The sequence below is a fragment of the Gymnogyps californianus genome, chromosome 1 (genome assembly GCF_018139145.2).
Source record: "Gymnogyps californianus isolate 813 chromosome 1, ASM1813914v2, whole genome shotgun sequence".
In the NCBI taxonomy this organism is placed as follows: Eukaryota; Metazoa; Chordata; class Aves; order Accipitriformes; family Cathartidae; genus Gymnogyps; species Gymnogyps californianus.
Genome location: NC_059471.1, coordinates 617,719 through 642,706, shown reverse-complemented (window position 1 = coordinate 642,706; position 24,988 = coordinate 617,719). Strand labels below are relative to the sequence as shown.

General features: G+C 45.5%; 1 protein-coding gene across 11 annotated transcripts in view; it reads left to right on the top strand.

Annotated features, from left to right (window-relative positions):
* Nucleotides 1-24,988, top strand: part of LOC127029420 (tRNA wybutosine-synthesizing protein 4-like) — a 44,436-nt gene that overhangs the window by 12,348 nt on the left and 7,100 nt on the right. For 4 of the 11 annotated variants that reach the window (XR_007768187.1, XR_007768191.1, XR_007768188.1 and 1 more), the window contains exons 8-13: nucleotides 2,120-2,217; nucleotides 9,162-9,349; nucleotides 9,439-9,574; nucleotides 12,347-12,551; nucleotides 21,672-21,835; nucleotides 24,450-24,544. Coding sequence is in view for 3 of the 11 variants with exons in the window: in XM_050915040.1 (XP_050770997.1) it covers nucleotides 2,120-2,217; nucleotides 9,162-9,349; nucleotides 9,439-9,574; nucleotides 12,347-12,514 (590 nt within the window). In the remaining 8 variants the exon portion in view is untranslated. The other 7 variants (XR_007768185.1, XR_007768186.1, XR_007768190.1 and 4 more) reach the window with 7 other exon arrangements.

The following is a 24,988-nucleotide window of genomic DNA, read 5'->3' as shown; positions in this document are numbered from 1 at the left end:
TCCTTATGTCCAATCTGAATCTATCCTCTTTTAGTTTAAGACCATTATCCCTTGTCCTGTCACTACAGGCCCTGGTAAAAAGTCTCTCTCTGTCTTTCTTATAAGCCCCTTCTAAGTATTGAAAGGCCACAATAAGGTCTCCCCGAAGCCTTCTCTTCTCCAGGCTGAACAAGCCCAACTCTCTCAGCCTGTCCTCATAGTAGAGGTGTTCCAGCCCTCTGATCATTTTTGTGGCCCTCCTCTGGACCCCCTCTAACACGTCCATGTCTGTCTTGTGCTGGGGACCTCAGAGCTGGATGCATTACTCCAGGTGGGGTCTCACCTCCGTCGACCTGCTGGCCACAGTTCTTTTTATGCAGCCCAGGATACGATTGGCTTTCTGGGCTGCAAGTGCACATTGCCAGCTCATATCTAATTTGTCATCTACCAGTATCCCCAAGTCCTCTGCAGGGCTGCTCTCAATCCATTCATCCTCCAGTCTGTATTGGTACTGGGGATTGCCCCAACCCAGGTGCAGGACCTTGCACTTGGCCTTGTTGAACTTCATGAGGTTCGCACGAGCCCACTTCTCAAGCCTGCCAGCAGAAAAGAAATTAAAAGAGGCTTTGAGATCTCTTCTTGACACTTGAAATATGATAATTTCCTATTTCATATAGCACACAATCCCCAGTGTTAAGTAGAATTGAAACCTAGGGAAGTAATCTGTTCTGGAAGACTGATTCTTTGAGATCATTTATGGCTAAAGTTATTCATGCTTGATCACACCAGAAAGAAGTTTCAGAACTTCCTCTCTGAAGGATAATATTTTAATTCTGGAGCATTATGGAGTGGGATCCCTAGCTCTTTATCTAGGAGAAGTGCCTCAGAAGAAATATTACTCTTCTAGTAGCAATTGACAAATATTCAGTAGTTCTGAATAGGTCTAGAATCAAGCCCTGCAATGGCACACTGAAGGTTTGTCTAGTAAAAGATATTGACTGTAAGGGGCAAAAACCTCAGCAGTTGCTAGTAAGTCAGTGGTGGGACTTAGTGGAATTCAGGAGGTGAAAGCTGTCCTTTTTTAAGCTGTTTCATTCTCCACTAGCTGGCAGGGAGCTATTGAAGGGGAACACCAGGGAAATTGTTCAGCAGTTGTTAGTCTAGTCTGGAGCATACTTTGAATTTGTGGAGCAGTGTTTAATTAACACCGTAATGTAGTTTAGAGTTCAGCCTTACAGTCAAAATTTTATATCAAAGAAGCAAATGCTAAATGAGTAAATAAAATTTTATAAAAAATACATTGGTTTTTGTCTTTGTCAGACTGTATTGTATCATCTTATTTTTGCCTTGATTTTGCTTTGTAGCTGAAGTAAGCGACCAACACTTGTGTTATGTGCACAGTCCATTATGAAGAAGTGAGCTGACAGGGCATAGTGCAGTTAACACACATTGTTGACATCTACCCAAAGTACTTGTGCACCTTTTGTACCTCCTTTTTGAGGCTTCTCCAGATTAACCTCTACACACTTAAATTATCATTATTTCCCTTTTGTATGAACAAATACACATTCTTGTTGTCTTATGAGGATTTATCTGTTTTCTTGGGATAAATAGATGTCATTGTGTTGCTATGATTGATATACTTAGGGTTTTCTAGTTTTATTAGTTCTACAGGGGTAATCTTTCCATTGCCTAAATTTTCATTCCTGAAGTCCATTAGGTATATTAAAAAACATGTTTTCTCCTTTTGGTTTTGAGACTATAGTGTATGATTTCCATTCAGACCTTAAACATTCAGAAACTACACAATGTAAGTGGATGATGGGGGTCTTGTGAATGACCACAAACGTAAAGAATACAGCTTCTTAGTAAAAATATTTAGTCTTCCATGTGTCTTATAAAAGATCTAGATACAAGACTAATTCCTGTATCTATGAAACAATTTCTTGCAGTTATTGCTAAAGTCTGGAAATGTTCGTCGGGTTGCAGGATGTCTTAATATAAATAGCGTATAAAACTTCTGCCTGACTGCATTAATTTCTGTCTTCGGTCAGCTTCCCTTCTATGCAAACAGAAGTTTTTGCTTTTGTGACATACCAAATTCTAACTTCTCTTTTCACCTGGTTGTCTTTTACCGTAGGTGAGAAGTACTTGTTTCTGTATGGTGGCCGCTCTGCTGTGGAGCCTGTGCTAGGGGACTGGTATTTCCTGCACACTGAAGAACTTTCCTGCACTGTGGTAAGAACTTAGGGAGGCCCTGGGGAGTATAGGTGCATGCTGCTGTATTGGAAGCCCAACTAAATCACAGTGGTATTACCATATTGTAGCGGATGGCATTAGCAGTACTGTCACACTCCACAGTGATTAGAGTTAGAGCTAACTTCTAAACACCTTGCTATTTAGTGGAATACAGTCTTCACAGAATAGTTGAGGTTGGAAGGGACATCTGGAGATCATCTAGTCCAGCACCCTTGCTTAAAGCAGGTCTAACTAGAACAGGTTGCTCAGGATATTGTCCTGTTGGGTTTTGATTATCTCCAAGGGTGGAGACTCCAGAACCTCTTTGGGCAACTTCTTCCAGTGCTTGACCACCCTTATAGTAAAATGTGAGGGGTTTTTATGTTTAAGTGGATTTTTTTGTATTTCAGTTTGTGCCCGTTGCCTCTTGCCCTGTCGCTGGATACTACTGAGAACATTCTGTCTCTGTCTTCTTTCATCTCTCCCGTTAGGCATTTATACATGTTGATAAGATTTCCCCGTGAGCGTTCTCAGTCATGGAGGCAAGCAGCTCTGGTGCCGGCACAATCCGCAGTGAACGCTCTAGCGCGGTGTGCAGGGAGGTTTCCTGAACTGGGGAAACCTCAGGGGAGCACAGAGACAGGGCCAGGAGCAACGGCAGCCAACTCCCCACACCTATAAAAGAAACCCCTAGGGAGCACTAGTGACCAGGGCAGGAAAACAGGGCGTGGCGTGTCAGCAAGGGCGTGGCGTGTCAGCAAGGGCGTGGCGCAGCAGTTTGTGTCGAAGGGCACTGTAACTTTGCCAGCTCAAACAGGGAGCAATGGTATCCACTCGGCAGAAGGCTATGTCCGCAACTGATGTAACTTCCCAGGCAGAGCTCCGATGGGAACATGCTGCTACCCAGGTGAAATGTCTCTATACTAATGCGCACAGCATGAGGAATAAACAAGAGGAGCTGGAAGCTTTGGCCCAGTCCCAGAGCTACGACATCATTGGCATAAGAGAAGGCTGGTGGGATGAGTCCTGTGACTGGTGTGCCATGATTCATGCTTATAGACTCTTCAGGAGGGATAGGCGGGGCAGGCGAGGCAGGGGGGTGGTGCTGTATATAAGGGAGGGGTTGGATTGTATGGTGCTTGTAGTTGGCAACAACACAGTTGAGAGCTTCTGGGTAAGGATTAAGGGGAAAGCAAATAAAGCAGATGTTGTGGGAGTCTACTATCGACCACCCAGCCAGGACGATGACACCAATGAATTATTCTATAAGGAATTAAGAGATATCTCTAGATCAAGGGTTCTCAAGATCCCTTGTCCTTATGCGCGATTTTAACTTCCCAGACATCAACTGGGAACATCATACAGCAGACACAAACAGGTCCAGGAAGTTCCTGAAGCACATTGAAGATAACTTCTTGGTGCAGGTACTAAAGGAGCCAACTAGGAAAGGTGCCCTCCTAGATTTGTTGTTTCTAAACAGCGAAGGACTCATGGGCAAAGTGGTGATTGGTGGCTGTCTTGGTCACAGTGACCATGAAGTAGCTGAGTTTCAAATTGTCGGCGATAGGAGAAGAACTGTCAGCAAAACTTGGACCCTGGATATGGGGACTTCGGGCTGCTGAAGGAACTAGTTAGTAAGGTCCCCTGGGAATCTGCTTTTGAAGGCATTGAGGTCCATGAATGCTGATCACTTTTTAAGAGCACAGGAGCAGGCAATTCCAAAGTGTCAGAAGTCAAGCAAGTGGGGCAGAAGGCTGGCTTGGCTGAGCAGGGGTCTTCTAGAACTTAGGTGGAAAAGGAAAGTGTATGGACATTGGAAGCAAGGACAGGTGACACAGGAGGACTACAGAGGGACTACAGGCATGCTGTTTGCCACTGTAGGGAGAAAATTTGTGCGGCCAAAGCTCAATTAGACTTCAGGCTGGCCAGTACTGTGAAGGACAACAAAAAGGGCTTTTTTAAATACTTTAACAGCAAAAGGAGGATCAGAGATAACATTGGTCTGTTACTTGATGAGGTCGGTCACCTCACAAATAGGGACATAGAAAAAGTGGAGACTTTAATGCTTTCTTTGCCTCTGTCTCTAACACCGATAGTGGACTCTGGCACCCCTGGAGCCCACTGTTGGAAGACCGTGAGTCGGGGAATGATAAACTCCCAGCTGATTCTGAACTTGTTCAAGACTTGCTGCTCCAGCTGGATGCACTTAAATCTGTGGGGCCCGATGGGATTCATACCAGGGTACTGAAAGAGCTGGCTGATGTTATCATGGGACCTCTTTCCATTATTTTTCAATGGTCTTCAGAGTCTGGAGAGGTCCCAGTTGACTGGAAGCTGGCAAATGTCCCAATTTTCAGGAAGGATAAGAAGGAAGACCTTGGTAATTACAGGCCTGTCAGTCTCACTTCAGTGCCTGTTAAAATTATGGAGAAGGTTATTCTGGGAGTTACTGAAAAACACTTGAGAGGCAGTGCAGTCATTGATCATAGCCAGCATGGGTTCACAAGGGGAAAGTCCTGTTTAACTAACTTAATTTCCTTTTATGACAAGGCCACCCATCTAGTTGACCAAGGGAAGCCAGTAGATGTGGGGTTTTTGGGTTTTAGCAAAGCTTTTGATACTGTCTCTTACGGTATCTTTCTGGACAAAATGTCCAGCATACAGCTAGACAAGTCCATAATATCATGGGTGAACAATTGCCTGACGCGTTGGGCTCAAAGAGTTTCAGTAAATGGGGTTACCTCAGGCTGGCAGCCAGACACCAGTGGGGTTCCGCAGGGCTCAATTATAGGGCCAGTGCTCTTTAACGTTTTTGTAAGTGATCTGGATGCAGGAGTCGAATATACATTAAGTAAGTTTGTTGATGATACTAAATTAGGAGGAGCTGTGGACTCCCTCGAGGGTAGAGAGGCCTTACAGAGAGATCTGGATAGACTAGAGAGCTGGGCAATCACCAACCGTACGAAATTTAACAAGAGCAAGTGCCAAATTCTGTACCTAGGACGGAGTAATCCTGGTTATACATACAAATTGGGGGACGAGAGGCTGGAGAGCAGCCCTGCGGAAAAAGATTTGGGGATTTGGGTTGATGGCAAGTTGAACATGAGTCAACAGTGTGCCCTGGCAGCCAGAAGGGCCAGCTGTGTCCTGGGGTGCATCAAGCACAGCATAGCTAGCCGGTCGAGGGAGGTGGTTGTCCCATTCTACACTGCACTGGTGCGGCCCCGCCTCGAGTACTGTGTGCAGTTTTGGGCACCTCAATATAAGAAGGACATCAAAGTATTAGAGTGTGTCCAGAGGAGGGCGACCAAGATGGTGAAAGGTCTTGAGGGCAAGACTTATGAGGGGCGGCTGAGGTCACTTGGTTTGTTCAGCTTGGAGAAGAGAAGGCTGAGGGGTGACCTCATCGCAGTCTACAACTTCCTCAAGGGGGGCAGCGGAGGGGGAGGTGCTGATCTCCTCTCTCTGGTGACCAGCGACAGAACACGAGGAAATGGAATGAAGCTGTGTCAGGGGAAGTTCAGATTGGACCTTGGGAAAAGGTTCTTCACTGAGAGGGTGGTCGGTCACTGGAACAGGCTCCCCAGGGAGGTGATCACGGCACCAAGCCTGACAGAGTTCAAGGAGCGTCTGGATGATGCTCTTAGTCATATGGCTTAGTTTTAGGTAGTCCTGTGAGGAGCAGGGAGTTGGACTCGATGGTCCTTATGGGTCCCTTCCAACTCGAGATATTCTCTGATTCTGTGATTCTATGGTTCTCTTCTTGAGGGCGACCAAGATGGTGAAAGGTCTCGAGAGCAAGACTTGGAGATGCACACTGACATACACATAAGGTTCAGGGAAAATACAAATGCAGTGGTCCCCCCTCCAGCAGCTGGCATCAAGGCACATGGGTGCTGTGACCCATGGTCCTATTCCAGCTGCTGGTGCTGAGATTCTCACTTGATTCAGTTGCCCTGGTCACCCAAGTAGTTGCATCTGGGACATGCACAGGTCCTGTGACCTGTGGTGGTCTTGTCCCAGTTGTCTGGCACTGAGACTTCCAGTCGCGCCACAGGCCCAGGGGTGCTTACATCCCCAGTCTGACTCCAGTTCATTGTCCCAAATTCACTCACACTGGCCCCCCCAGTAGCTGGCACTCTGGACACAAAGTCTTTGAGAGCCATGAAGATGCTCCCAAGATCTGTGGCCCCTCCAACTCCTGATGCTGAGACCCTCCCTTGCTCCAGTTGCTGGCACAAAAGGCCCAGGAATGCTTCCCTTCCCCGCTCTGACTCCATTTGCTGGCTCTATATTCACTAATGCTTGTCTCTGCAGTTGCAGGCACTTGGTCCTTGCATCACTCACATGCATGGGGTAGAGAGCGACATTACACAGAGAGATAGTTAAGAAAGGATTTAATCAACAAGATAGATTGATCAGGTGCAGAGCTCAGTCAGACAAGTGTACTGACTAGTGACTGTTTACATGCAGCTGACCCCTTTTATACCCTTTTCTGTTTGTTCCCCCTCTTTGTTTGCCAATGGTCCCGTTCTCCTAAACATTGCTTAATAAGTTTTCTTTAGTCCCACAGGCCTTCCCTTGAGTCTTCCGAATCCTCTTGTTCCTCACTTCCCCCTTCAGTTGCAAAGTCCAGGTTGGTCCTCTCCAAAGCTATGCCTGGAGTTTCATAATGGGATTAGTGATGGGAGACTTTTGATCTTTGGCATTGTCTCCGTTATCCCTTGTCTATCAGGTTTGTGTGTCTGTGTGTTTTTGTTTATTGGTTCCCCCTTTACTTATTATTCATTGGCATTGAAAGTGATTGCGACTCAATAAACTTAAGGAAACAGATGCTCTCGCCCTCCACATATGCTTTGAACTTCTTTTACGGAAGCCAAATCAACTTCATCTCAGGTCTTCAAAAATACAGAAACTAATAGTAACAGACTGTAAATATCTGGAAGATAATTGGGCGACAAGTGACCACCACCAAGAGTTCAAAAAGTAATTTGTTTAATATTATTTATGTTTCTATGGCATGGCATAGATCTTGTCCTAAAGAAAGGGTATGTATCATGACTTTAGTAGGACTTCGACACATCTTGTGTGACACTTTCATAACATACTAGGAAGACGTGATTTAAACATGAGTATTGCAGGGTAGTGCAAAATTATTTGGAAATCAGACTTTCAGAATACTTAGAAATCACGCTCTGTGGAAATGGTGGTGTCCCACAGGATCAGTCCTGGGGTCCAATTATTAATGACAAGAACAATGAAGCAAAGAGTATTTATATTATATAGGCAGTTAACATCAGGCAGAGTAGGCTCAATAGTACATTAGTGGACAAGATGAAAATTGAAAATTACTTCGACATGGAAGAAATACTTGTGAAAAACACATTGCAGTTTATTAAAGATGGAGTTTAAAAACCACAGACCACATACCTTACAGGGGAAGATTTTGAAGGACTTGTAGCTGTTGAGTCTGGAGAAGACTCAAGATAGAAATAAATCTTCAAATGTGTAAAATATAGCTGCAGAGAGGACAAACAAGTTGTTCTCCATTTTTACTTTGAGTAGTACAAGGAATCTATAGAAAGGGCACCTTCAAGTGGACACTAAGAAAAGCTATTAATTCTGAAGATAGTAAAGTGCTGCAGTAGACTGCCTAAAGAAGTGAGAAATTCTTGTCACTACAGACTTTCAGAAACTATTAAACCATCTCTCCAGATGATAATGGATATAGTTGCATTTGCTTTAGGATAAAGGGATGGACCAGATGGCCTCCAAAATTTTCTCCACAGCTTGTTTGCTATGATATTCCTTTAAACCCCTCATCTTACATTTTTTCCTTTAGTGCTTGCACTAAAGGTTTTCTTTCTGCATATTAGTACTGCAGTTCAGCATTTTATCTTGCTCTGTGGTTTGAGCCACTGATCGCCTGCTTTGCTGGTCACTGCATTAGTCCCTGTGTGTCCTGGTTTCAGCTGGGATAGAGTTAATTTTCTTCTTAGTAGCTGGTAGAGTGCTGTGTTTTGGATTTACTGTGAGAATACTGTTGATAACACACTGATGTTTTAGTTGTTGCTAAGTAGCGCTTACCTTAAGTCAAGGATTTTTCTGTTTCCCATGCTCTGCCAGCAAGCAGGTGTACAAGAAGCTGGGAGGGAGCATAGCCGGGACAGCTGACCTGAACTAGCCAAAGGGGTATTCTATACCATAGAACGTCATACCCAGTATATAAACGGGGGAGTTGGCCGGGAGGGGCAGATTGCTGCTCGGGCATCAGTCAGTGGGTGGTGAGCAATTGCATTGTGCATCACTTGTCTTTTCTTGGGTGTTATTTCTTTTTTTTTGTTATATTCCTTTTCATTACAATTATTATTATATTATTATTATTATTCTTAGTTAGTAGTGTATTTTATTTTACTTTAGTTATTAAAGGGTTCTTATCTCAACCCACGAGTTTTACCTTTTTTTTGTCCTCCTCCCCATCCTACTGGGAGGGGGGAGGGGGAAGTGGCTGCGTGGTGCTTATTTGCTGGCTGGGGTTAAACCACGACAATGTGTTTGTAAACTTGCAGTTCTCAGGTGCATGTCTTGAACAGAAAGCAGCATGCAAGAATGCAAATAAAGTTACCTCTAATAAGTGTGCAGAAATAAAACTCTCTAAAGACTGAACGATATTAAATATACTGAGAGCCAGAGAAATACTGGAGATAGTGTAAATGGAAACGCTTCTACTTAGCCATCCCTAGAGGAATATGTGTAGGTTGGGGTTTTTTTGATTGTTCCCTATCATGCTTACTCTGTTCCCCTCCAGCAATTGTTCCTATCCTACGGCAGGACGGAATGTTACATCCCACAGGACATGTAACAGGAAGACATCATTTAAGAGCCTGGACATGAAGAAGACACTTAGCTTGGCAAACTTCAGCCTTGGACTTATGTTTTCCTAGATTCCTGTTGAGGGTCCAGTACCAGAAAGCCGTCACTCTCACAGTGCCTGTAGCTGGAAAGGAGGAGTGCTAATTGCAGGAGGTCTGGGAGCAGCTGAGCAGCCCTTAGGTTCAGTTTTCTTTCTGAGGGAGCTTGAACATGGCTTTCAGTGGCAGACAGTAGAGACACACCCTCCTCTCATCCCGAGGTAAATACAAGGCATTCAGCAGTGAATCTTTGGCCTGTCTCTACCTGCCTCTCTTACTAATGGAGTTCAATCTCATTTTGAACTCACAGGTATTCACATACTGCACATGTGCATGATGGAAAACTTCTGCTTGTTGGTGGAGTGTGGTTTCACTCATCCTCTGTGCCAGGCATCACTGTCATTGACTTAATGACTGGTCTCTGCTTGGACTATACAATTAACGTGGTAAGTACTGAAATTTTTCTTTCAGGCTAAACAGTGTTGTGTGAACGAATGTGGTAACTTTAGGGCTATTCCCTGAAACAGAGTAGGGAATGCAAAGTAGGCAAATTTGTGAGTGGAATAAACATTTCCTGATTAAGGTAGAATCTAATTTTGAAGTGCTTTTACCAGCCCAGAGAACATAATAGTGTTAAGAGAGGGAGAGTCTGGCTGTGCAGAAGACTGGAGGGCATGGAGCTGCTCTATTCCAGACCGGGGGAGCAGAACTGAGATGGACAGAAACATAGTAATTTCATGATGTCTGTGGAAGAGGAGAGCAGATCAAACCAGAGCCTCAGTTAGTCTTTATGGAGGTCTGTGGTATAATGTCATTAAAAACTTCATGGTGGAAATTGCTGTGTGCTATAGCTGCTGCCTGAAGTACAAGAAGAAAACAGCATTGAAATACTGGAAACTCCACTTAAACATAAGAAAACTTTAAGAGTGATTGAACACTGAACAGGTTGCTCAGAGAGGCTGTGGTGTCTCCATCATTGGAGATATTCAAAACCTGACTGGGCAAGGTACTGAGCAACCTGCTGTAGTTGAGCCTGCTTTGAACAGGCGTGGTTGGACTAGATGATACTCGGAGGTCCCTTCCAACCTCAACTATTCTGTGATTCTGTTCTGTGATTCAGTGAAGAACAATCATACAGGTGATGTCACATAGCAGGATTTTGGCATACTCTGGGCAGAACTTAGTCTAAATCTGTTAGTAGCCCTCATCTGTGATAATACTGCCTGGAGTACTAGAAAGACATGGACCTGTTGGAGCGGGTCCAGAGGAGGGCCACAAAAATGATGAGAGGCTTGGAACACCTCTGCTGTGAGAATGGGCTGAGAGAGAGTTGGGGTTGTTTAGCCTGGAGAAGAGAAGGCTCCAGGGAGACCTTATTGCGGCCTTCCAATACTTAAAGGGGGCTTATAAGATAGATGGGGACAGACTTTTTAGTAGGGCCTGTAGCGATAGGACAAGGGGTAATGGTTTTAAACTAAAGGAGAGTAGATTCAGACTAGGTATAAGGAAGAAATTTTTTATGATGAGGGTGGTGAAACACTGGAACAGGTTGCCCAGAGAGGTTGTAGATGCCCCATCCCTGGACACATTCAAGGTGAGGTTGGATGGGGCTCTGAGCAACCTGATCTGGTTGAAGATGTCCCTGCTCATTGCAGGGGGGTTGGACTAGGTGACCTTGAAAGGTCCCTTCCAACCCAAACCATTCTATGATTCTATAATTCTACGAGAAAGCTTCTGTTGCTTGACAAGTTTTTATTTATCTTTTATGTAAAGAAATAAATTTCTTTAGATATCTGTACATATGGATCCTGTCCTTGGTGAAACTGGAATTTGTGACTGGTCTGTTTTTTATAATAGGCAGTATGTGTGCATCTGGCTGACCTTGCAGCATTTTCCTGAGGGCATAAAGCATGAAGTATGCGTAAATGTAGTTTAGTTTTTTCTTACTCTCTATCGCAGAAGTTGTAAGTGGCCTAGTGTCCTTTAGATAAAACAGGACTCTTGTTGGATAGCGGTGAGGATGGGTACAGTGATAATAAAGTTGTATCTAAAAGCATAGAACTTTTTTGTTTACATTGAATAAGTGGATGTAGATGGATTGGTAGCTGCCTTTGCTTATGAGCTGTTCGCTTTGACTTAGGCAAAACTTTGTAGGCTTTTGAACCTATCAGTACTATGCTAAAGTATTGATAGTACTGTACAGTGTATATGGATTGGTCCCAAGTTTTGAAAGACTGGAATTGTCAGTGATTTTCTGTGCAGTACTGGGTACCATTAGTATTACTGCTTTGATACATGTGTTAGAAGGTGATAGCATCAAAACAATTGGCTGGCAGCTTTCTCTGTGCTTGAAAAAGCCATGGAACAGTTACCATGGGCAGATACATCTCTCTTAATCACTACCCCTTAACCTTTCTTCAGGAATATAGACAAGGGTACCCTCATAAAAGTTGCCTTCTGTTTTGAGCATTTTACAACAGAAGCCTCTACAACCTGCCCTCTTCAGATTCCAGTGGCCCCAACAATAACTGAATTGCCAACACAGCAGTGTTGTTACTGCTACAGTCTGTTGTCTGCAACAAGAGTGTCTCCAAAGTTCACTTTCCTGAGCTTTCGAATATTGGAGGTCATCGTGAAAGAGCTTCTCTTCAGATTGTCAGATATACAGGTTATAAATCAGATGTTTCTTGGACTTCAGATGTATAACTATATACTTCAGGCTGTCTCCTTTGTGGTGAAGAGGGCATGACTGTTCATTGCTTCTTCTAATATAAGAACTAGGAGACATTGAAAGAAGCTGGCAGGCAATACGCTTCAAAAGAGTGCTTCATATGAAACATAGGTAAGCTCTGGAACTCCTTGCCACAGGACATGAATGCCAGAGGTTTACATGGATTCAAAAAGTGACTGGCTATGTTCTTGGAAGGGAAAACATTAAGGTTCAGGGAGTAGAAAGACATTCTCTCTCATTAAAAATCACTGAACTGCAAGTTGTTGGGTGGATGGAGTATACTAGAGGAGTATATTATGGTTTCTTTGTTCCTGTGCTCTCTAGCTATCTATTTTTGCCCACATTTGTGGGTGGTATAGTGGACTAAATGGTCCTACATGGGACCCAGTGTGGCTCTTCTTAACTTTCTAATGAAGGTACCATATGAAGTATCTCTACAGCATTGTATGAGGTACACATGTGTTCAAAATCTCCTTTCCTTTTTTAGGAGCATCTGGAGTGGCCATTAATGCTACATAATCACAGTAGTGTCTTTCTGCCAAATGAGAAGGAGTTGTTACTTATTGGCGGTGGTGGGAACTGCTTCTCCTTTGGGACACACCTGAACCCAGAGCCTGTCTCATTGAGCGTCAGCAACATCCTGACCAGCCACTGACTGGGACCAAACAGGACTGAACCATGCTGCTGCACTGGTGAGACATCTATTCATTTGTAGGTCCAAAAGCAGCAAAATGTTTCCACAAAGGTTTTGTATCCAGAATGCATTTGTAAAGGTAGAATTAGGAGGGACAGTTATGACAAGAGGTTGCATACGTCATCTGTCTTTTTTTTGTACTGCTCTTTGTGTTGCTGTAAATAAAGTATCTCAAAAGTAGCTCTGTGGTGACAGTAGTAGTCCCTAGAGGTGAAATCAGGAACAATGCTGTTTTCAAAAGGGACATGACTTTGCACAGTGCTGAGTTGGAAGTACAGTGAAGCCACTGAGTCAAAAAGCCATTGGAAATGTTCAGTCAAGCATAATTAAATAAGTGAAAGGAAGTGTATCATAGATCATACTTGAATGTTTCAAAAGGTCGTGTCTAGTCTAGATATGACACACTCATGCTCCTCTGATTCTTGTTGCCAGCAGCTCAGACCCTGCTAGCTGTAGCCCTTGCTTGTTTCCTGGGAGCGTAATGACATACCAATAAAAGAGGGGCAGGGGGGTTGCTACGTGAAATCACAGCTCAGCCTCATTGCTAACATTTGAACTCTTCTTCTATGCCTGAGAAGGTGGCATGGTGAGGAGGCTGTGCTTGGAACACAGTGTTTGAGCACAATGTTCAAACTAGGATGATGTTCTTGAGAAGAGACATACACTTCTGTCTATATATATTTTATACAGGATGACCAAATTAGTTCAGGGAGGTTTTTGTTTTGGGGAAAGCCCTGTGGAAAACTACTAGAGAAACTCCTTGGTGTATAAACTAGAAAATGAGAAAGGGAGATCTCTAAAGCTATTGCAGTACCAAAATTGGTTGAGGCTGCTGATTGGGATTACGTCTGTAGGCATCCAAAATTCAGATTACCTTCTGAATTCTTCAGTGAGAAGAGGTGTCTATAAACCTATGAAATTAAGGAGAAGGTGGAATAACCTCAGTGGCTCTGCATGGCTTCTACTGGCTGTGATAAGGAAAGGGGTACACAAAGGAAAGTGCCTTTGAGAGCACCTGCTGGGCCTGGAGTGTATCCAAGGAGCTGGCAGACACTGGAGCAGGAGTAGGCCCTGCAGTCACTTGGCTCCGTTTCCCATCAAGCTCCCTCCTCCTTCAGTTGTGAATGGCCAATGTCCAGGATCTGGAGGAGATTGGGGAGGTCCTGTGACTCGGCAGGGCCTCAGGTGGGGAGCGTGTAAATAAAAAAGATGAGAAGTGCAATTCACTGAGGTGTTTGGGAGGAGACAGAAGAGGAATTGCAACTTGATGCACTTGAACATGGTCTCCCTGCTGCAGAAGGCACATGAATCAGGTCATGCTAGGAACTGCATTATGAATCCATGAAGGACTTCCCAGTTTACATCGCTAGCAGGCTATGGAATTAATTCAGGTTGTAAGCTGGATCACCTATATTCCTTGTTGCCCTTTTGTTATACTAGAGGTTCCTGCCGCTTTGTGTCAGGACAGGATGCAAAGGTAAGAAAACAAAAGATGCAAAACAGGTTCACAGAAGTAGTGCACTGGAGCTAGTTTTCTTTGTGATCTCATTAAGAAAAGCACTCAGACTATGTAAGGTATTGATTAAAATGCCATTTATGGAAGCTAAGACCAGAAGGAAAAAGAGGATAATATAGGTAATCTTATGTCCCTTCAGATGCTGGCAACGTGGAGTTGTGCCGAGTTAGAGGGACCTCCCATCAGGGCACGGCATGCAGTGCAGATCCTGCTTATGGAGAGGTTCCACCAACAACTTGGTGTCTCGAGCTCTTATTTTCGTAGAACAAAATAATACCATTCATCATTTCTACTGTCAAACAAAAGGATGTTCACTTGAGAACCTGCTGCTTTTTGATAAAGAGAAGGACATGCAGGTGATGTAATTGCCAGTGCCAAGTGGGAGCTGTCTACAGGTTCCTTTGTTACCATTATTAGGTGGCTAACATTATGCTGTGAGCAAGGGGTATGTGCAGCACAACACAGGCTTGAAGGCCAAGCTTTATTTGCCACATAGCACAGCACCAGGCCTGCGCCTTCTCAGGTTAACTGTTAAATGGATCACTAACTCCTGTACAATATTCTTCTGGTTAGGATCACTACTGTAACCTCCCCCTTTGACAGTCAGCATTTGGCTCTGTGTTCAGATCTTAGGTCTTGGTTCGATAGAGTGCTGGCATGACCTATTCAGTCACACTGCTGAGGTGGTGAATGACCAAAGAGATGTGAAATTTTCTTGCAGGGCTCTAGTCTTAGGGGTTGGGGAGAAATGCAGACAGGTGAGAGCAGGATTTTCATCTCAAACATAAGATCTGAATCCTATGCTGTCCTGGTTTCGGCTAGGACAGAGTCAATTTTCTTCCTAGTAGCTGGTATAGTGCTGTGTTTTGGATTTAGTAGGAAAAGAATGTTGATAACACACTGATGTTTTTCGTTGTTGCTAAGTAGTGTTTATACTAAGTCAAGGATTTTTCAGCTTCTCGTGCCCAGCCAGCAAGAAGGCTGGAGGGCCACAAGAAGCTGGGAGGGGACACCATCAGGACAGCTGACCCAAACTGGCCAAAGAGCTATTCCATACCATATGACATCATGGCCAGTATATAAACTGGGGGGAGTTAACTGGGAGGGGGGATCGCGGCTCGGGAACTAACTGGGCATCGGTCAACGAGTGGTGAGCAATTGCATTGTGCACCACTTGCTTTGTATAGTTTAATTCTTTTAGTATTGCTATTGTCATATTATTATTATTATCATTATCATTGTTTTTCATTCCTTTCTGTCCTATTAAACTGTCTTTATCTCAACTCACGAGTTTTTTTTTCCCTGATTCTCTTCCCCATCCCAGGGGTGGGGGGCAGTGAGCGAGCGGCTGCGTGGTGCTTAGCTGCCGGCTGGGGTTAAACCACGACATATGCCGAAAGGGAAAAGTGTTTGGGGAGTGTGGGGGGTGGCTGACAGCTACTCAGTGACTTGCTGCACCACAGGCAGCAGCAGGAGTTGGCCCTTCCTCAGCAGACATGAATGCTGATCCATTAATGGCTCTTAGGGTATTGAAAGAGAAGGGGCAGTGTATTGGTACTGAGCCCCATGGCAGACTTACTGCCAGATGTTGTTTATGTGCATTAATAAACAATTGCTTCATTCTTTGTACTCTTGTGTGTGGTTCCTGCAGTCCCTTTAGCCTTGATAGAAAGTGCCAGAAGACAGTAGCCAGGAGAAGGGGGGTTATCCATTGGATCTGAAGGAGTGGAAGCTGGTCCCAAGGTCTCTTGGACCCTTTTGGGGTCCCTGGGGATTCCTGAAGAACCCCCATGCTGTTCATGTGGTTGTGGCAGATTTCCTTTGTGTTGCCATGAACGCTCTGGGCTGTTGATGGCATTTCCCATCACCTTCCAGAGCTGTGTGAGGTCTCCAGGCTGCTCCTCAGTTTGCCTGCAACAAACTGAGATGTTCCCAGTGTGTCTGAGGCTGAGGCCTATGTGGGTGGTTCTGGAACATGGGGTTTCGACAGGAACAGGGAGTGCCTGCAGGCAATTTCCATCAGCCACATTGATCCCCACAGAATGCATTATGGCCCTTTTGGTATGCACCAAGACCCTTCATTTGTATTTTGTAGTGCCCCAGAGCCCTCCGTTTGCCCTCTGAACACCTCAGTTCACATTTTTGGGTTGCCCTGAGGCCTCCGTGTGCCTTTCTGCATACCCCTGAGCCACGTGTTTGTATTGCAGTATGCCACAAAGTTTCCCTGTTTAACTTTCTCCCCTGTCTCAAGATTTTTCAAGTGCTTTTTTGTGTACTCCAGGGTCATTGTTTTGTCCTCCATTTCCCTGTCATCCCCTGGTGGTTTTCTTTGCTTTCCTTTTGTTGCACAGCAGTGCTCTGCATTTACTCTCTTGTCACCTTTAATACTGCTTTTTCCTTTTTGTCCACCCTGGGGCTCTCCATTTAACTTTCAGCAAACTGCTCTCAAGAGCTGGGGCACACCTCTGCTACCCAGCTCTTGGTAGCCCCAGCTTGGGGGTTAATGGTGATGGCCCCCTGTTCCCCATGGGCCTGTAGCTGTGGGCCATGGGGGCTGTCTGTACTAGCTGCATGTGAGGGTGGGCGTGGGGGACTGTGCTGCTCAGAAGGGCCATGCTCAGATGGCGCTGTACTGCTCAGGGTTCTCATGTTGGGGTCAGTCTGGGACAAGCATTGCTGGCAAGGATCCAGACCATGGATCCAGACCAAACCGCAGAGAAGGTGAACAGGGCAGGGCATCCCTGCAACTGGGAATGTCCCAGGCAACGTGACACATGGAGCCCGGGCATGCACCAGGACAGGGCCCAGGGAGAACAGCATTGGGGCTGGAGGAGGATGCAGCACTGGGGTGGTGGGCAGCTAGGGGCCGTGATGGGGGAAGGTGGTGCACCGGGGTAGTGCAAGGGCCACACCCAGGCATGAAGGGATGTCTGGGCACTGGGACCAGCCTGGATGGAGTCTGGGTTGGGGTAAGAGGGCTGACGGGCCATAGTAGTGCTGCACGGAAGCCCGGGTCAGGTCGGGGACATGTCAAAGTGGAGGGGGATCGCTAGGAAAAGGATGCCCTGGGGAAGGTCGTGAAGCATATGCAGGGGGCCTGAGGCGGGTCGGGACCCTACCAGAGGAGTGGGGCGCTGTGTGTGTGTGTGGGGGGGGGCTATAGCAGTTATCGGAGCGAACCGGGGCCGATCGCGGGTGAGCCCCGGGCCGGTATTGGGGTTCCCGAGGCTGGGCTCAGGGCTCTGTGGCGGCTTCTGGGTCCTACACGGGGGTGTGAGAAGGGCAGGGGGAAAGGACGGCGTCCCCGGAGGGCTATAGTTCACACCACCCTGGGGCCCGCGGCATGCCGGGAGGAGAAGTCTTCCGGCACTGGGCTTCCGGGTAGCCATGTTGGTCAGCGTGGCATGCTGGGAGATGAGGTCTTCCACCAGAAAACCGCCAAGCAGCCATGATGGCCAGTAGGGCATGCCGGGAGATGTAGTCCTTGGGCACTACGCTACCAGGCCGCAACATTGGTTTGCTCGGCATACCGGGAGGTGTAGTCTTCGAGCACTGGGCTTCCTAGCGGCCATGTTGAGCCACGCAATGTGCCGCGAGGTGTATTTTTGTGCTAATGAGGTTCAGGTCAAAGATGTATGACCAGAACAGCCTAGAATGCCACGAAGCCCTCCCTAAAACGCAGAAGTGCCTGCTAGTCCTCTGAAAGTGTACCTCTACGGACCGTAGGACCTCCCAAAACACCGGAAGTGCATGTTAGTTCAACGGAAGTCGTTCTCTAGGGGCCAGAAGTCTTCCGAGTAACCCAGAAGTGCCTGTTAGTCCTCCGAAAGTGGAACTCTGTGGGCTGTAGGTTGGCCTGGGAAACCAGAAGTGCCCGTTAGTCCTACGGAAGTCAGTCACTATTGGCCGGAAGTCCTGCAAAACTACAGGAAGTGGTCCAATCTAAACCGGAAGTTGTGATAATAACGGGAAACTACATAATGACACTGGAACTGCGTTCTACAGGAATGGAAGTTGTCCATAATAGCCACTAAGTGGTTTGAAATCCACCGGAATGGAGTTGGACAGAAATGCAAATGATACATGATGACCCAAGTCAGCCACATTTAACCAGAAATGATGTTTAAAGGACTGTAAACACAATCTAAACCACCAGAACAGCCAAAAAAACACCCAGAAAACATATCGTATGCAAACCCAAACCCACTGTCCTAGTCCTAAAATAGACAGCAAGCTAAAATTGGACTCCTTCAAAAAGAAACTAAAAAATGCAAGATAAGCAAAAATACCCCCCAAACCCCAGGACCCCAGAACGCTAAATCCCTCCATAACACTAACACTTTTCAGCCAACCCTGCCTTAACCTTAGCACCCCCAAAACCTGGCACAATGTAATCCCAGCACACCATAACCCTTGCTCATTGGAACCATAGGCTTTTAAGAAATTAGGGTTAGTGGGATAAAAAGTCCAGGGGCTTGGCTTTAAGGTCAGTGGTAGGGGTTAGGAATTAAAGAAAGGAGTTAGGTTTAGGTTTACTGGGTCAGGGGTTAGGGTTACAGTTAGGGTTACAGTTAGGGTTTGGGTCATTAGGGTTATGGGTTAGGGTTAGATTAATTAGGTTTAGGGTAAGAGTTAGGGGTTAGGGTTAAATTTAGGCTTAGCATTAGGGCCATAAAGGTTAGGGGTTAGGGTTAGAGTTAGGGTAAGGGTTAGAGTTAGGGTGTACTGGTTTTGGCTAGGGTAGACTTAATTTTCTTCATAATAGCTAGTATGGTGCTATGTTTTGGATTTGTGCTGAAAACAGTGTTGATAATACAGGGATGTTTTAGTTATTGCTGAGCAGTGCTTACACAGAGTCAAGGCCTTTTCTGCTTCTCACACTACCCCACCAGTGAGTAGACTGGGGGTGCACAAGAAATTGGGAGGGGACACAGCCAGGACAGCTGATCCCAACTGACCAAAGGGATATTCCTTACCATATGATGTCATGCTCAGCATATAAAGCTGGGGGAAGAAGAAGGACGAAGAAGAAGAAGAAGAAGGGGACGTTTGGAGTGATGGCATTTGTCTTCCCAAGTAACCGTTATGTGTGATGGAGCACTGCTTTCCTGGAGATGGCTGAACACCTGCCTGCCGATGGGAAGTAGTGAATGAATTCCTTGCTTTGCTTTGCTTGCGCATGCAGTTTTTGCTTTACCTATTAAACTGTCTTTATCTCAACCCACGAGTTTTCTCACTTGTACTCTTCTGATTCTCTCCCCCATCCTACGGGGCAGGGAGTGAGCAAGCGGCTGTGCAGTGCTTAGTTGCCAGCTGGGGTTAAACCATGACATAAGCTTAGGTGAAGGTTAGAGGGTTAGGGGCCCTCTTTCTCTCCAGAGTACTCCAGGGCTTTTGCCAGGCTTTGCTGGTGTCTGGACAGGGCTCTGCTGCCTTCCAGAGCATCTGATGGCTTTTGCTGGGCTTTGCCACCATCTGGACAGGGTTCTGCTTCATTCCAGAGTGTCTGATGGCTTTAGCCAGGCTTTGCTGAAGACTGCAAGGGGCCCTGCTGCATTCCAGAGTCTCTGATGGCTTTTGCTGGGCTTTGCCAAGGCCCATGTGGGGCTCTGCGGCCTTCCAGAGTGTCTGATGGCTTTTGCCAGGCTTTGCTGAGGCCCACAAGGGGCCCTGCTTCTCTCCCAAGTGCCCTGGGGCTTTTGCCAGGCTTTGGCTAGACTTGCAAGGCACCCTGCTGCCTTACAGTTCTCTGACAGCTTTTGCCGGGCTTTGCTGAGGCCCATGTGGGGCTCCGCTTCATTCCAGAGTCTCTGACAGCTTTTGCTGGGCTTCAATTCACTTTTGAGTTCCTCATTGCATCCCCAAGACTTCTTTGGTCTCTCTGGCCCCTTCAGGACCTCTCTAATCCCTGTGACAATGCCTCTTGTTCTGTCAGAACCTTTTCCGAAGCCATATTTGTGTTCCAGAGCAGTCTTTTTGTTGTCTATGTCTTATATGTTTCTATTTGGTACCTGGTACCCCAAAGATGTCTATTGTCAGCTCAGACCTCCTCTTGAGTATTTTAGAGAAGGCAATAGCCTTCATCTATTTTTATCGACACATCTCCCCTGGTGTTTTTTTGTTGTGTTTTGCAATTTATTTTTGTTCTAGCTACTTAGGTGTTAATTAGGCTGCTTCATACAGTTTCTGATGCATTTCTTGTATTTCCATTCTTTTTTGGTGTTTTCTGTCCTTTGGGACTCATCTGTTTCTGTTAAGGGAGTCAGTCGGAGAGATCATTGGGGAGTCTCAGTGACTTGGAATTCTTGGTGATTTACCATAAATAATTCACTTTGCAACCAGAGATATTTTTGGTAAGGGATTCTTATGGGATCTATTTCTGCTTTGTCATTCAGCCATGTCCAGAGCGTAGTTCTGGTAGAAGCTAGTTAATATGTGTAATCTTGCTAGAAATTAATTGTAATCACATAGCATTTTGCTTTTTCTATAGGAAACTGAAACACATAGTTTCTGCTAACAATGTTGTTATTACATTTAATTAACTACTTTCCCACATGGCTTAGTATGCTCTTAAACTGGTTCTATCTATTGAAAGGAAGGTTAGCATTTGTCCCAGTAAAACTAAGTTTAATTACCTACCCGGCCGTGTTGCTGGCACGACAGACAAAGTTGTAGTAAAAGAGCAGATACTGTTATTTCTAGTAAGGGTCTATTTCTCTATTCAGTGCTTTTCTTGCTGTAAACGTAAGGCAGATAGAAAACTTGCTGCTGCTCCTCTGGCTGTCTTTATGCCTTTGGGTGGTTCACCCCCGCCTTTCCCAGGTGGTGGGTGGGGCCCAGGGGTGTATAAGCCACAGGCCTCTCATCAAGGAACTTATTCTGCTTGTGGTCTTCTTTGGTGTCAGTGTTCTGCTGTTCTTTCAGTTAGTTGCAGCTTTTGAGCTGACTAAGCTATTTGGGTAAATTTGTTTCGACATTTGGAGGAGCAGAGTTGTCTGAGGTAAGAGCTTCAGGACAAGTCAAGGCTAAGCAGCATATGTAGTAGAAAGTACATTTGTTGTATGCAGCTTTTCTTTTTTAAGGTCAGTAATTTTGTATTGGGTGTTCAGGAGTGGCAAGATAGCTTAACAGTTTGCATTTTTTTTTTAATTTTATTCTAGGTGCATTGCATTTTCCTGGAATTTCAGGTTATGGGATGGTTCATGGCCTTTCCTGATTGCCTGTGGGCTACTATGTTGTCCCTAGAGCCTTTACAGTTTGCAGTGGGCCCCTTTGTAGGTTATAACTGTCTGAAATTCACTTACTTTGTTAGCCTGGAGTCTGTGGGAAGACAGAAGATAGGAGGTGCCAGCAGAATGCGGGGCAGGGCTCAGAAGTGCAGCTCCCAAGGAGCAGCCAACACAGAAGGTTCAGGGGTGTAAATACAGGGCAGGAGCTGTTGGGAAGGAGTAGGATTCCTTCCCTGACAGCTCAGGAGAAGAGAAGGGATTTCTAAAGTTTTGGGGCTGGGGGATGGTTGGGAAAGGGAGGTGGGTTCATCAGTCTTTCTCAGGTTGGTTTTGCAGTTGGATTTGAGTGTCAGTAAGGTTTGTTCTGTTTTAGTCTCTCTGCAGCTGATGGGAGGTATGACAAAGTCAAGAGGGATGCAGTGTAAACCGTCTGGGCCTTCACATCTGTCGTGGTTTGACCCCAGCCAGCACCTAAGCACCACGCAGCCGCTTCCCCCTCCCCTCTCCCAGTGGGATGGGGAGGAGGAAAAAAAAAAGGTAAAACTCGTGGGTTGAGATAAGAACCCTTTAATAACTAAAGTAAAATAAAATACACTACTAACTAAGAATAATAATATAATAATTGTAATGAAAAGGAATATAACAAAAAAAAAAAACAACCCCAAGAAAAGACAAGTGATGCACAATGCAATTGCTCACCACCCACTGACCGATGCCCAAGCCATGATCCGCTTCTTCCGGCCAACTCCCCCCTGTTTATATACTGAGCATGACGTTCTATGGTATGGAATATCACTTTGGCTAGTTTGTGTCATCTGTCCTGGCTATGCTCCCTCCCAGCTTCTTGCACACCTGCTTGCTGGCAGAGCATGGGAAACTGAAAAATCCTTGACTTAAGGTAAGTGCTACTTAGCAACAACTAAAACATCAGTGTGTTATCAACAGTATTCTCACAGTAAATCCAAAACACAGCACTCTACCAGCTACTAAGAAGAAAATTAACTCTATCCCAGCTCAAACCACGACAACATTGCAATTCCCAGGGCTGAACATTGGACAAGTCTCATCTCAGAAAGCATTAGGTACATTAAAATATACCCTCCACAACTCTGAGATCTCTGCTCCCCTATGCCTTTTACTTACTGCATTCCCTGACTGAATCTTTGTATCCATCCCTTAACCATCCATCTGAATATCACGGTTATCAGTACTTAGAAGCATGGACTAGGTGCTTGTTTCCAGCACAGGTGTCTGTCACTATCTTCCCTGGAATTTCTTGGAGAAGAGGATGCATATTATTTGTGCTCATAAAAGTCTCCAGCCAGGGGTCCTTTATCGCAGTCCCTGGGCATGCAAGCCTTTTCTATTCCCAGTTTTGCCTTTTTTCTTAACTGTCCAATGACGTTTGCTCTAGTATTAGTCATGGCAGTTATGTTCTCTTGTCCTTGTTTATCCATTGTGTTTGTAGCACCAGTTTCTATAGTCATAAGGTGTCCATTTTAGATCTTTGAGTCACTGCATCACGCCATTGTGGGTTTTTCTATCAGCTGACTGCCTCCGCAATTCACTAGGGGTCTTTGTAGGTAATGGGGCTTGGGTGTTTCTCACCACTTTTGCGTCGGGCCTCTCATCTTCTTGGCTTCATCCCTTGGGCTGTCTTGATTGCCGCGTGGTACAGGTGTCCTGTGTTTTTCAGCATTCTGTGTTTTTCATCTTTTCTGTTTTTTTGGTTAGATTTTTTTTTTCCAGGGTTTTTTTGTATATTCCTGCAGGTAAAGTTGGCCATCTTTTGACATGCAGGTCCCTGTGGCTGGCTCTTTTTTTTTTTTGTTTTGTTTTTTGTTTTTTGTATTCTCATCAGCATTTTCCCAGGACGGGAGTGGTGGAGAGGAGAGGGAAGCAGAGTGCTTGGAATTCTGCCAGAGACTCCAGGTAGGGCCATTCTCCCTGGCTGCGGTGTAGAGCACATTTTTAACATCTGGTCCTGCCTGGACTGGCCCAAGGGCTACTGCATGAATTATCTCCCATTCAATCTGTTCAAAGGCTTGTTGTTGCTCAGGGCCCCATTTAAAATCGTTCTTCTTCCGGGTCACTTGATAGAGAGGGCTTACAATCAGACTATAATTTGGAATATGCATTCTCCAAAAACCTACAACACCTAAGAAAGCTTGTGTTTCCTGTTTACCAGTCAGTGGAGCCATAGCTGCTATTTTGTTGATCGCATCCATCGGGATAGGACAACGTCCGTCTTGCCATTTTATTCGTAAAAACTGAATCTCCTGTGTGGGTCCCTTCACCTTACTCTGTTTTATGGCAAAACCGGCTTTCAGAAGGATTTGGATTATTTTCTCCCCTTTCTCAAAAACTTCTGCTGCTGTGTTGCCCCATACGATGATGTCATCAATGTATTGCACGTGTTCTGGAGCGTCACCTTTTTCCAGTGCATTTTGGATTAGTCCATGGCAAATGGTAGGGCTGTGTTTCCACCCCTGGGGCAGTTCATTCCAGGTGTACTGGACGCCCCTCCAAGTGAAAGTGAACTGTGGCCGGCACTCTGCTGCCAAATGGATTGAGAAAAATGCATTAGCGATATCAATTGTGGCGTACCTCCCCATCGGGGAGGTAGTGTCGGGCTTTCTCTCATCGTTGCGGGGCTGACTGCGAGGAGGAAGTCAAGTACGTGGCTTGACTTCGTTGTCAAAGTATAGATTATGTGGGTACACTAATCTGTTTCAGAGTGTCAGAGGGCAAGGTTTTTGTTCTGTTTGGTGTAATGTTGTTCTGTTTTGTGAAGTTGTCCAAGATGTACATTTTGTGTGGGAGGAAGCCAGCTATCTGTCTGGTTTTGGGATAAGGTGGGTTACACCTATGTTTTTAGGTCATATCTTATTTGACAGATGTTTTGAACTACTTTTATCTGATTCTTCCGGCGACTCACAAAGGGTTTCGGGACACCTCAATGATGGGCACCGCTGCTGAAAAGCAAAGCGGGGTTGTAGCAGAGTTTTTAATTTACGGGGGTGGGCTCAGTCATCTACTGCACAAACTCCTTTTATGTAGTGATCGGGATGGTAGCTTCCTTTATATTTCTTGTTCTTCAAGAGGATGATCGAGCAGGCTATCAGAGCATAATCGTTTTTATTTCCTTTAGCAGTACAGGCATCCAAGGGCCAGCCCACGTTCGAGAAGTAGCATGAGGATATCTGTGTTGTCAGTGGATGAATCAAGCATCTTCAGGAGGCCAAGGTGACGAAGCAGAGTCCTTATTCGTTCCATTTGATTTTCATCATGGGGAGGCCAGGTCATGTGCCGCAGGGGGTGGGTTCGGACACACAAAACATGGTTCAGGAGTGGGGAGCCTTTGATACTTTTGAGGCGTGAGGGATATCATGGATACCACTTGACAGGCATTACATCCAGGCACCCAGGTTGGATCCACCTGGCAGAACCATCCCACAATCTGAAGTAATGCATACTTTTCTACATAGTTTTTAATAGCTCAGTCCTCATTGCCTTTGGCTTTTCCTCCTCAAGCTCATATTTTGGCCAGAAGCAGTTCTCATCAAGCTTTTAGGTCTGAAGGGTCTCCATTAGATTTTGGTGCACGTCTCCATTTTGTGAGGATCTAGTCATATTCAGCATCTGTCTGAACTCAGGTCTTCTGTAACTACTATGCAGTTTTGGCTTAAG